Genomic DNA, 12,530 nt, shown 5'->3' on the forward strand with positions numbered 1-12,530 from the left:
TACTGTAATGGGCTTTTTCAGGCTTTTTCACTTGAGGTATCTATGCATACGCTATCCTACTATATGTACTTTCTCCTATAGATATGGCATAATTATAGAAGCAACCGTATGATTCAGGAATGCCTCATATTTGGAGAGCTGGGGACTAGGAAATGACCTCGAAAATTATTGTGTTTTGGTTGGTCGAAATGATCAAGACTCTGATCAATTCACTGATGACTACTGGCTGTTTTGATCATGGGCTTGATCAAACCGAATTGCATATGCATGCAGGGTGGTCGTCATCACTGCAGCAAGAGGCGGCTTACATCCTGCCCAACTAGGCGTTACCAAGCGTCCAGCGCAGCCCAGCTGCCCAGGCAGTTTACTGGTATACCTGTTGATCATGGACTTGATCAATCGCACGAGATTCAGTGTAATTTCATAATGGGGTTGAGGAAAGGTCGCATGTACTGACTGGTCCGCGAACCAGTGACGGTCCATCTATAGCAGCACGGGCATAGCAGATGAATCCAGAAATGTCTCCCTACCCAGTTCCTACCGTGTTTGCGCTGTGTTAAACTCGGAGGTCACAATTATACTATTCTAACATTACACCACCGGAGTGTGAAAAAGGCCACCCAAGACGACGAGACAAACGATATAGACTACAGTTTTCATCAAGCATCTCAAGGGATTGCATTCCAATACGCTGTTCTTATCTTGCCCCCTATGTCAACCCCGAAGCGATTGAAAACGCGCCAGGTGTGGTATTGTGTAAGTACCTTACAGACTCATACAAGCTCTTCATACCTCAAGCTCTTTATAGGAAAATGATAGGATGTGTTTGTATCGAAGATCGTGCGGCTAACTGACATCTGGACTTTTCATGACAATAGTGCTGGTGCGGTCAAGGCCCTATAAGCAGGGTTTTGCATGAATATTGTCCATCCTGTAGGAGGGTGATGTGTGCAGGCTGTGGTGGTGAAGACCTGAGGAAAAGAACAAGATGGATGAGAGTGTTCGGAGTGAAAACCCACAAGAGAGGAAGAAGGTGCTTAAGAGCAAACCAGGAGCAGCTGCGGCTCTGCATCTGCAGGACCCCCTCGTACCCAGAAACAACATTGAACAAAATGAGGAGGCTCTGCACCCACCCCGTCAGACTTGCATACACAATGACAGAGCCTCGTCCAGTGAGGGTGACAACAGTGTCAGCTATCAACAACCTTCTATTGGGCCGGAGCTCTCTGTGATGCCAGATGAGGCTCTGCCTAGTACACATGATGGAGAACAAACTTGGTCCGACTACTTTGCTGGCACTTTCACATCTACTTCTACGGACCCCAATGGGTTTCATGCAGGCAACCCCCCTATGCATGTTGCAACGCCACTCGAGGTTCTGCAATCCACTTGGGGCCTCAAGCTAAGATCGGGCCATAGCATACCATCACAGCCTTTGGATCATGTGGACGTGATGTCGGGTCTCGACCGAATTATTAGCTCATGGGTGACAGACGCAGACTATGCGAATGACAGGGTGTCCATCGGTTCCTTGTCGGGTACGCACGACGATAGTCTTGGAGGGAAATATTTACCAAGGCTTTGGCCACAATTGATGTGGCTACAGACCATACCACTCAAGTTGCTCAGAGCTCACCGTCTTCTTCGGTGTCTTCCGCTTTCGTTAGCCAAGATTCGCCAGACTCAGCAGCATTTTCGATTGAGCAGACTGGCATTGGTGGATTTCAACACAGCCCATCACATCTAAATGCTGATTTCGGCTATGATATGGCACCGGATCTCTTTGCGACTGAAACGAGCCTACAACTTGATTATGATCGCGCATATCCCGGCGATGAACACCTCATGCCAGGGGTTTGTTACCAGGAACAATCGAAGCCCAATAATCCTGGCAACAGGGGTTCCCGTTATGAGTACGATTTCTACCCAACGATCGGCTCTCTGTCGAGGGAGTCAGTTCCAAGCCCACTCAACATCTCGAGGGCTTTGCCAGGCAAACATTCCGGTGGGACTATGTGGGATGCAGCGAAGCCCCAAAGCTGCAAGAAACCTATGGAACCCTCACAAAGGCACTTCGAGGAAAGTGCCGCTAGAAAGAGAAAGCGTGGGTCGACCACATCGAATACTTCTTTGTTTGGCCCCTCGGCACCCGCCCAGAGATGTGCTCCCATACTCATGGTGAATCTGCAAGAGACGGATCTCGTCTCCGACATGTCCAATGTAACAAGGACCGAGCTAGCCTGCCACTTCTACAAGATGAACCCCAAGCAGTACTCCAGTTGCGCAACGAGGACCTTCCAAACCATAAGTTCCGTCATCCAGCATCTGCACAAGTCGCACGACCGCAAGGGCCACCACAACTGCGACGCCTGTTTCCAATCCTTCCCATCCGAGTCTGCCCTACATGCGCATGGGAATTCGGGGGTCTGTCGGCCAACCGGCGGGGTACCCGCCGATGAGCTGCCTCCGTAACCCACAAGCATGGTACGCCAGCGAGCAAGTGGAACACGGTCTGGGGCCAGTTGTTCCCGAAGCTCAAGCAGCCCCGTTCGCCCTACCGCGATGAGAACCACGAGGTCGACCAATTTGTGCAGTTCTTTCTGCGTGGTCTGCATACATCTATGCCGGGGCTGATGCCACAGGACCGGCAAAATATCGCTACCCTGTTGCAGTGCGGGGCGTTACGTTGGCGAACTGAGTCAGGGGAGCCACTGGATCATAGGCTCGTACTGACCGGTCCGTATACGACGAAAGGTGACGGAACGTTTATTACGGCTCCGCCAGGGACAGCGTTTGAGGATCATCACATTCAAGCGTCCAACTTACAGCTATCGACAGCGCTATGGCGTACAAATGAGAACGAAGCGACAGCAGCCTCCTAAGATATGTGGGCAGGGCTTTGCGTTACCCCATTCGGGACTTATTTACTGGCACTTGGGTAGACACTCGGGCTTTAGCACCCTAAGGCACCCAAAAGAAACCTCCTCGGTTGTCTTAGCCAGACACGATGCTTGATCATCATCAGAACATTTCTCATTCATGTGGTATCCTAACAAGAAAGAAATTTTGCTTCCCGTAGCCCATGGGAAGAATCTATATTTTGGCCCATCGCGTTATACTCCCATCTATACTGCGTGCTGATTTATTTCACCGCAACGCCATAGACGACGGGAATAGGCCGGAACACACTGAACTCGGTACCCGTAGCCACCAGGGTACCCAGGATTTGGGGATGCCAGTGTACCTCCTTGGCATGCTCTACGATATGCTCGAAAAGCAGCTGAGGGGGCATGTCCTTGACACCAGCCGTGTCCTTGCTCTCTTCGTCATCTATCTCGACTGACAAATCCCACAACGTGACCTTATTGTCGCCCGCCGCCACGGCAACCATACTGTCGTCTGTCGGGTGCCACTCGATGCTGGTGATCTGGTCCCTGTGGTAGTTGAAGCTTGCAATAGGCGTCGGCTTCTCCTCTCCGCCTTTCCATCGGCGAAGATCCCAGACGCTCCACACGCCATTGTCATCGCCCGTCGCCAACAGATGCGTCGTCAGGCGGGACCAAGACATGACATTGACGTCGACACTGCTGACTTGCACAGTGATGGCGGGTTTGCGACTCTTGGACCTGATATCCCATACGCGGACAGTGCCGTCGCTAGATGCAGAAGCAAAAACGGAGGCCTCCTGCGGACTCCACTGAATCTCCTCAATACTGCTCGTGTGGCCCTGGAAAGGCCGGGTGTCGGTCACCCAGCCACCGCCATCGGTGCGTGTCGTCATGTAAATCAGACCGTCGTTGTCACCAGTGAGCAGTTTGCCTCCGGGGAACAGAGGCGACCAGTCCATAGCATAACCCTCGGACTTGTGTGCTCGGATCGTAGACAATGGCTTGTTCTGCTGCGGGGTGATGACGGTGCCTGGGTTGTCGAAAGAGGTAAGGTGTGGCGTGATGTCCTGGATGAAGACCTGGGCCGACTCGGTCATGGTGGCTACGAAGGTTTGGCCAGGCACTGAAGGGTCTTGAGAGGGGATCTGGTGGGCGCGTATGCGGTTTGTCGTCGAAGTGAGCGGGATCGACCTCGATTCGAGGATGGGATCGGCCTGCTCGTCGTCATCGTCGTCATCCGAATCCGAGTCGTTGTCGTCAGTTCGCTCCATGCGGCTGAGGCCACTGAACTTCATGACCATCAACTGGTTCTCCTTGTCCTTACTGGCCTCGGCCTGGATTCCGGCAACCGCGTACATGGTGGCCGGGTAGGCCCTTTCTCGCTTATCGCCGAGCCCGTCGCGGACGATGTCGAAGGATAGGCATGGCCACGGAGTGCTCAGGTTGTGTAGTAGTTCGTATGTTCCTAGATCTGGTGCCAAGTGCTGGCCTTCCTCTAGCTTGTTGCGGCCGACAATAAATGTGCCATTGTCTAACTCCATTCCACCAGCTAGAATGTTGATAGAGTTCATGTCAGAAGAAGGGTTCTCTCCAAGTAAATGGCGATTAACATTTGTCGCAAACTAACCTGCGGCTTCTTCAGCTTCGCGCTCGGCATCTGGTCTTCCATCGACACCGGCCTCGAGGATCTCGTCTTCGCTTTCGAACTCGTCCTCGAATTCATCCTGAATTCGCCCATGTCCTTGTTGTCGTCGATGTCCATCGGCTCAGGACGGTCGCCTCCCTTGAGAGGGGCACCGCCGCTCTCGGCATCCGCAGAGCGCTTCGACATGGTTTCTGGTGCTTACGAGAGCTGCAAAAGAAAATAAACCCGAAATTATTCTTTTGGGGGCAGTTGAAACAGTTGACGTTGGGTTGTTCTCTTATCCCCGTTTTGGTATAAAGGCGTCGGCGGGGTCCCAGCAGCTCTCAACTTTTTTTTTTCAATCTGAATTATTTTCTGCCACTTGACCCCGCGATCTGTGGCTGGAATTGGAATTCTCTTGCAGGGAATTGGCGGGCGGTGAAGGTGGTCCCCCCACGGGCCACGGGCCACAGGGCCACAGCTCACTAAACCAGCCATTGCTAGAACCCACATACGCTGACAGTCCTGTTATGTAAACTATGAAGAATTTCGTCACTGGGCTCCGGACTTCGAGGACACCACATAGCCAGCCCATTTGATTGATAAAATTGACCGTCTTGCAAAGGTGTTGTAGTAACTGACTCGTTCATGTTTTATACAAATCTTGAGTGACTCGCATACAATAATAATCAACTACAACAGGTTCACGAGGCGTAAAACAACCATCATGAATTTGACGGATGATTGCAGATGCGTACAGACGATGCATCGAGACGTGAACTGACATGGATGAAACGCGTCGGCGGCTTCCCCACCGCTAGCCATCGTGCCGTGATACCCCTGAAACACGCAACCATCAATTATTCACAGTGACGACAATCCGGACAGTTACTAATATTATATTTAACGAGCAGCTTTGGTGATTCGATTCAGCTACATCAAATCAGCTTCTGTTCCTCTTTTCATTCAGCCTTGGATACAGCGTCATTTTCATCTAGTCTCACAACACAAGCGTATTAAACCTTGCTCTTTGGGCCCCCTCGTTTCTTAGTATGGCTTACCTTATCAAGTTTGCCCTGGTGACCGAGGCCATCTTCAACGCGCTTGGTGCGTTTATCTTCATTGTCTATCCTCAGGGGTGTCTCTCATATGCCGTCTCGTCATCATCTCCGATTACTGGCTGTGCTGCCCTTCTGTGCCAAGTCTTTGGCGCCATTGTGCTGTCTTTGGCTGTTCCTCTCCTGCTGTGTGTCCCCGACTCCAACGCAGTGTATGAGAAGAGACGTATCGTCTACAAAACCATGGCCGCCGGCGAGATTGCTTGTAAGTGACTTGATCTGCTTTGCTCCTAATGGTAGAGTTTACCAAAGAAATGGGAGAGAATTGGGCTAATCCCGAGACCCGCAGTTATCATTCTCTTTTTGCGAGCCTCGCAAGATTATGAGAAAACTGGATTCGCTCCAGAATTTCTCACCAGGAGTATCATGGCTTTTGCGCCCGCGTTGGCTTGGCACTCGTACGCAGTCTTCGTCAACCCTGCCATTATGCGCACCGCCGGGGCCGCCGCACCTCATGTTGGCACCAAGAAAGTCCAGTAAAGCTGGTATTTGGTTCAACTAAGTCATGTGCGCATAGATGGCTTACGAGTGGGCGAGGGATTTCCGAGCTGATGAAGAAAACTGCTTGCTGGGGCACACATATTGCGCGCGGCGAGAATACCGGCTGCATCGCTGCGCAAGGGTTTTCGAGGCCCATCCACTGTTCACTTGACGATGGCTCGGCACACTGCTGCGTTACGTCTATTGGTCTCTGATCGCTGCATGCTGGATCAAATGTGTGATACCCTTCTACTTGTTGCATTTTGCGACTGTAACGTTGGATGGCCATATCTAGGTTGGCCAGCCAGTACGCCGAATGCTTGGTGTGTATCACAAGAAGCAAGGGGCTTCCGCAAGTCTCCTATTTTGTGATGCTTGTAATCCTGAGCTGAACAACGACATGGTCCCATGATTTCGACACGAGACATGGGTCCAGGAACGGCTTTCAGCTTATGTCCTCTGCTAGTCTACTTCACCCTCAACCGAGCCATACATAATGACACCACTTTATTCCTACACACCTTGTCCTCAAGAGCGCTCGCTTCGAATCCTTCCCTACCGCTTGTATGTAACCCAGTCGCGGGCTGGCTGCTGAAATCTAGCCTGTTTTGGGTAATTAGCTGGCCAAAACCCGCTCTTATTGGCCCCGTCTCTTGGGCTGTGATATCGCTCATTCGCTGCTTCGCTGCTTCGCTCTTCGGCTAAGACCTTACTTCTTGTCAGCCAAAGCAAACACCCCATATAGCGGCTCTCCACCGAGCGAAAGCATCGTCTTGTATAATAAGTACCTGGAAATCGCCAGCGGGTGTTCCCGGTTTCTCTCCCTGCCGTATCTAGGGGATGCGATTCGCCCATGCTACTGCGGTGACTCTTCACATAGACGCACTAGGGTGTGACTAGTCCTCGAGGTCAGTTCATCTCAACTACCCAAAGCGATGGTTGGTGGCACTCCTAGGAATGCTTATCCGGTGTAAGTGCGGGAGGCGCCCTTGCTTTCTTGGCATCAATGCATCAATAGTCTCAACGGTGTGGACGCATGTGCCTAGAAGATGCATGGTGTTGATGTGGGTGTGTACTGAGAACTAGTTCCTTGTTTCTCCATGGAACCATGTCTTGTCGAAGTCTGGCGACGTACTGTCTATCTATAAGGTGGAGACTAGTCACCCTTCCTACCTCCCAGCGAGACTCTGCTCGTGGGTCAGCAAGCATCAAAAGATAAACTCGGCGCATCATGTTTTCCTTGACGATGTTCCTGTCCCTAGCGCTGTCTGTCGTAACCGTGTCTAGTGCGGCAACGTTAGCAGTGCGAGCCGACTAGGAGGCACTGCGTGCACTGCTATAGCGTCCAGTTTGGGTGACGCTCAAGTCGCAATCAGCCCCTTGAACGCCTCGTATATCGACAGCAGGCATGACTACTGGAACGCACGCCAGAGCAATTATAGCCCGTCGTGTGTCGTGTACCCGAAGTCGTCGCAGGACGTATCAGTCGCTATACGAGCCATCCGGGAGAGCGGAAGTCGCTTTGCCGTCAAGGCCGGCGGGCACAGTCCCAACAACTTCTTCTCGTCCGTGGACCAGGGAGTGCTCATCGATTTCAAGTCAATGACGGCCAAGTCATATGATGCAGCAACAACCCTGGCGACCTATGAGCCTGGCAGTAACTGGGGGCAGCTGTACGAGTTCTACCAGCAGTATGACCGGACGGTGATGGGAGGCCGGTTGAGTGGCGTGGGTACCGGCCTCGCCTTAGGGGGCGGGCTGAGCTACCTGGCGCCACAATACGGCATGGCCTGCGACTCGTTCACGGAGCTCGAGGTGGTCCTGCTGAACGGGACCATAACCACGGCCTCCACCACGTCCAACCCCGACCTTTTCTTCGGTCTCCGGGGCGGTGGCGGCAATGCCTTCGGGGTCGTGACGAGGTACACGGTCCAAAGCCATCCGATCGGCAAGTTCTACGCGGGAACCCTCATCTACGTCCTCGACCACGCGCAGAAAGTCCTCGAGGCCACCCACGATTTCATCGCGTACAACATAGACCCTAAGGCCAACATCCTGGTGACGTACGAGACGTTGACGACACCGGACGTGCTGCTGAACCTCGACGAGGTCATCGTCGTGTTCATCGTGTACGATGGCGCAGACCCCGGCGCCGCTTTCAGCAACTTCACACAGATCCCCCGCCTCCTTGACACGAGCAAACCCAACAAGGCCTACACGGAGGTCGCCGACATGCCCATCCCCTACACGGCGGAGCTCAGCCGCGCCGACAACGTCTTCCGGATCGGCGCGCACCAGATCTCTGGGAGCGACGCCTACCGCGAGGTCTACGACCGCTACGCCGCCTGGGCCGACGCCAACAAGGGGCTCTACGTGTTCGTCTCGCTCAACTTCTACCCGGTCGCGCGCAGCATGACGGACGCGAGCCGCGCACGCGGCGGCAACGCGATGCAGATGCCCGACGGGCCCTGGTTCTGGGTCAACTACCTGCTGTCGACGCCGCCGGGCCTGCTGCTGGACCTGCATGACCGGGTGCAGGCCAGCTTCCGCGCCATGGTCGAGGCGACGCCCAGCGCGCCGGGCTTGCCGCTGTTCCTGAACGAGGCGGCGGTGGACCAGAGGCCGCTGGCCTCGTTCCCTACGTACCGCCGGCTTCAGCAGATCAAGAGGGAGTACGATCCGGATGGCTTCTTCGCGAACAAGACGGGTGGTTGGACGTTTGACTGAGGTGTTACCAAACAACTAATATCGCGGCATACTTTATATACGTTAGTAATACATATACTATTTCCTGAATATGAAATGTGGTTGATACCATTGACAGCCATGATTAGCCACCTAGAATATCTCCTATTTCATATGTATACCACACATTGACGGTTTTTCCCTCATGTAATCATCACATAGTAGCACTTCCCGTATGTACTTAGCCTGGCTGCCTGATATCATGGCCGTCACTTCCACCGACACAAGCTTTCCTGGCAAGATAACCGAGTTGCTCTACGCAGGCAAAGATCGACATATGCAATATCAACTGCCATTTCTGAGGTAGTGATGGTCAATAACCAACCTCTGTGGCCCCTCTTCTTCTCCTTCTTGGGTTGTTCCTTCCTGGGAACGGAAGCTGCAACTTCCGTATTCCTTTCTCGGACGTAGACCGATCGGGAGTCAAGAAGTCTACCCACATCTCCGGATCATTCCTGCCGTTCTGCTTCTGGCCAAGAGACGTGTGTAAAACACACAATCCACCAAGCAAAGCATGCCATGCCAACCCCAGAATTCCGGGATCGCAACTGCATGTTGCTTTGGCGAAAGTGGACCCTCGTGTTCCAACACATGCAGCTTGTTTATACCATGGTAATCGAACGGACTAAATGCCAATAGTCCGTGGAACATGTACTTTAGTCATATCATCGGGTTTTTGTACAGCAACCGGGTGCCCTGAGGATAAAATGGCTAACTGTGGCGTGGTCTCCTGATACGACTATACACGCAAGCCCGCCATTTTTTGTCCACCAACCAGCTTCATCACGACAGTTGGGATGGGCCGCTCGCCGAGGGGTTTTCCGTTATGGCGTTTCTCCCTATATATAATGGCATTCTACTTCCAAGCAAAGGCCGGGCCGGACCGCTGATTCTGTACCACCATCACTCTAATCGTCCCAGGCCATCACTTCGTCACGATGCACATCAACGCAGCACTGACAGCGGCCCTCTTTGCCGCCGCCGGACCCGGCGTCTCCTCCCAGCTTAATCAGCTGGCACAGGCAGCGGGTAAAGAAGTACTTCGGGTCGGCCGTAGACAACTCGGAGCTCTCGGACCAGCAGCTGCTCAAGTTCCTGACCAACAAGAACGAGTTCGGGCAGATCACGCCGGGCAACGGCCAGAAGTGGCAGTACACCGAGCCCAGCCGCGGCCAGTTCAGCTACGGGTCGGGCGACCAGATCACGGACTTTGCCAAGAAGAACGGGCAGATGCTGCGCTGCCATACGCTGGTGTGGCATTCGCAATTGCCCAGTTGGGGTTCGTTCTTACCCTTTCCTTGATTATGCTTGGCTACGCCCAATGCCTCATATGCATGGTCTTTTGTTTCTGCTAACCATGATCACAGTCAGCAACGGCCAGTGGAGCCGGGATACTCTGACCTCAGTCATCAACACACATATTGCGAACGAGGTTGGCCACTACAAAGGCCAGTGCTATGCATGGGACGTAGTGAATGGTAAGTTACCCAGTATTACTATTATATATAATATTACCATTGTGATGATTCGGGCAGTTCGCTGACAGACATTTATATAACAGTACGTGTTATTTTACGAGTTGATCACACTCTGGCCCTTGGCCTTGTATTTGATATATACGTCAAGTCATACTTGATTATTTTGGAGACGGGCTAACATGGTTCGTCTACGTTATAGGAAGCCCTCGACGACGACGGCAGCTACCGTCAAAGTGTGTTTTCTGAAGTGCTTGGTGATACCTTCTTCGCCATCGCCTTCGACGCAGCAGCCAAGGCGGACCCGAACGCAAAACTCTACTACAACGGTGAGTAACCATGTCTCGGCCTCCTATACATAACACAAGAGAAGCTGGAGTGCAGCTTAGTGATGCTCACAATGGGATGTCTGGACAGATTACAATTTGGAGACATTGGGCGCTAAGCAGCAGGGAGCCGCAAAGATTGTCAAGTTGATCAAGAGCGCCGGGAAGAAGATCGATGGCGTGGGCATGCAGGCGCATCTCATCGTCGGCCAGTCCCCGTCGCAAAGCACCTTGAAGAGTGTGATGCAGTCGTACCTCGACGCCGGCGCTACGGAAGTCGCCTTTACAGAGCTGGATATTCGTTTCCCCTCTCTGCCCGAGTCGAGCCAGGGGCTGGAGCAGCAGGCCAAAGATTTCGGTGCTGTCACGTCGGCCTGCCTAGAAGTTGAGGGCTGCGTGGGGATTACTATCTGGGGCTTCACCGACGCACACAGCTGGATCCCGGGCACCTTCCCCGGTACGGGCGACGCGCTGCTTTTCGATAAGAACTACAACAAGAAGCCCGCCTACTCTACCGTCAGCAGCATTCTCGCCGCGGCTCGGACGGCTGCCCCCGCGCCAGGTGCAACAACTCTACAGAGGAGCACGGTGGTAACGTCGGCGCCCGCGGCAACCACGACGGCGGCCGGGTGCAGTGTTGCGATGTATGGGCAGTGCAGCGGGCAGGGATACAGTGGCTGTACGGCTTGTGCGGGTGGCTCAGCTTGTAAAGTCTCGAATGACTGGTACTCGCAGTGCCTCTAGAAGACGACGGAAGGGTTTCCGACGAAGTGTGATAAAGTCGATGCCTAGTTGCAAGCATGTCTCGTATAAGCTTAGCGCCACGGTAGTAGCACAGCCCAGTGGAGATAGTCATCATTGAAAGATGCCACGATGCATCAAGGAGCCAATGTCTAGGTTCCTCCATTTGCAATATTTGAAGACTTGCGCTTGAGTCCAGTTGAGCTTTTCTCGTTATACCCCCTGGAGAGGAAATTTCGAAAATGGCCTATACCACCCATGCGGTGTCTGCGGACCCCATCAACAAGATCGACGCGATCGAGGGTTTGTTCATATCCGAGTAAGGGGTCGCATTGAGAATGAATGAGCACCAAGAACTGACGGGCTTGCAGCATAACAATACCCAGGTCCCCATATTTATTGGCGAAACATGGTATAACCCACGTGGTGACTCTCACAGAAGACCGGGACTGGCCGATGATCGCGGCAGAATCTGGGATCAAGCATCTGACGGTACCGCTCGTGGACATCCAGTTGGAAGACTTGCTCATGTACCTGGATGCGTTGGTCATGTGGATTGACGATGCACTGCAACGCGGCGTTGGTGGGCGAAAGGCGGTGGACGGAGAAGCCAGCAGGATGCAGCAGCAGCCGCAGCAGCAGGGAGGGGATGTCACAGGAACGACACACAGGATCATCAACCAAATCCTCGACGACCAAGGCCGCAGTCGCGCGTCCTGGTCCACTGTCTCCAGGGCATCTCTCGCAGCGGCGCGGTGGCCGTTGCATACACCATGCGCGCCCTCGGGCTCGACTACGATGCTGCTCTGAGCGTCGTGCGCAGACACCGGCCCGCCGTGAGCCCCAACCCCGGGTTCGCCGATCAGCTCCGGCTCCGGCATCAGCTGCAGTATCGCATTTTCGCGGATGGGGACTTGGCGACGACCAAACCGGAATACGACAGCTGGAGGGACGGGCGGGGGATCCTGATGTCAAGATCGGAAGAGGCGCGCAGAGAAGCGAACTTTGGTTGGGCGAAGAGTATCGTGGCCGCACTGGAATACCAGCAGCGCGTTGATCTTGGCCAAGAATAAAGGTGTTTCGAGGTGGATGCGGCCAGTGTGGTTTGGTATAGGAGGCCATAATGTTTCGAT

At 53.5% G+C, this 12,530-nt stretch overlaps 6 protein-coding genes across 6 annotated transcripts; 5 read left to right on the forward strand and 1 right to left on the reverse strand.

Moving 5' to 3' along the window:
• Nucleotides 1–2,175: 2,175 nt before the first annotated feature.
• Nucleotides 2,176–2,472, forward strand: PG994_009063 (het and ankyrin domain protein; the record flags this gene model as incomplete). Its single annotated transcript, XM_066860472.1, has 1 exon — nucleotides 2,176–2,472. One exon carries the CDS (start codon nucleotides 2,176–2,178, stop codon nucleotides 2,470–2,472), a length of 297 nt encoding a protein of 98 aa, XP_066714061.1.
• Nucleotides 2,473–3,142: 670 nt separating this feature from the next.
• Nucleotides 3,143–4,719, reverse strand: PG994_009064 (putative RRB1-involved in the regulation of ribosome biosynthesis; the record flags this gene model as incomplete). Its single annotated transcript, XM_066860473.1, has 2 exons — nucleotides 3,143–4,437; nucleotides 4,512–4,719. The coding sequence occupies 2 exons, from the start codon at nucleotides 4,717–4,719 to the stop codon at nucleotides 3,143–3,145; spliced, it is 1,503 nt and encodes a 500-aa protein (XP_066714062.1).
• Nucleotides 4,720–5,564: 845 nt separating this feature from the next.
• Nucleotides 5,565–6,110, forward strand: PG994_009065 (uncharacterized protein; the record flags this gene model as incomplete). Its single annotated transcript, XM_066860474.1, has 2 exons — nucleotides 5,565–5,835; nucleotides 5,920–6,110. The coding sequence occupies 2 exons, from the start codon at nucleotides 5,565–5,567 to the stop codon at nucleotides 6,108–6,110; spliced, it is 462 nt and encodes a 153-aa protein (XP_066714063.1).
• Nucleotides 6,111–7,341: 1,231 nt separating this feature from the next.
• Nucleotides 7,342–8,837, forward strand: PG994_009066 (uncharacterized protein; the record flags this gene model as incomplete). The annotated part of the gene is made up of 2 exons (XM_066860475.1): nucleotides 7,342–7,396; nucleotides 7,453–8,837. 2 exons carry the CDS (start codon nucleotides 7,342–7,344, stop codon nucleotides 8,835–8,837), a joined length of 1,440 nt encoding a protein of 479 aa, XP_066714064.1.
• Nucleotides 8,838–9,484: 647 nt separating this feature from the next.
• On the forward strand, nucleotides 9,485–11,400 carry PG994_009067 (glycoside hydrolase family 10 protein; the record flags this gene model as incomplete). Its single annotated transcript, XM_066860476.1, has 6 exons — nucleotides 9,485–9,493; nucleotides 9,819–10,134; nucleotides 10,223–10,333; nucleotides 10,402–10,415; nucleotides 10,533–10,659; nucleotides 10,748–11,400. The coding sequence occupies 6 exons, from the start codon at nucleotides 9,485–9,487 to the stop codon at nucleotides 11,398–11,400; spliced, it is 1,230 nt and encodes a 409-aa protein (XP_066714065.1).
• Nucleotides 11,401–12,170: 770 nt separating this feature from the next.
• On the forward strand, nucleotides 12,171–12,470 carry PG994_009068 (uncharacterized protein; the record flags this gene model as incomplete). Its single annotated transcript, XM_066860477.1, has 1 exon — nucleotides 12,171–12,470. The coding sequence occupies one exon, from the start codon at nucleotides 12,171–12,173 to the stop codon at nucleotides 12,468–12,470; it is 300 nt and encodes a 99-aa protein (XP_066714066.1).
• Between the last annotated feature and the right edge of the window lie 60 nt (nucleotides 12,471–12,530).

The sequence above is a fragment of the Apiospora phragmitis genome (assembly GCF_038363925.1).
Source record: "Apiospora phragmitis strain CBS 135458 chromosome Unknown utg000008l:1.0-3514335.0:1.0-3519231.0, whole genome shotgun sequence".
NCBI lineage: Eukaryota > Fungi > Ascomycota > Sordariomycetes > Amphisphaeriales > Apiosporaceae > Apiospora > Apiospora phragmitis.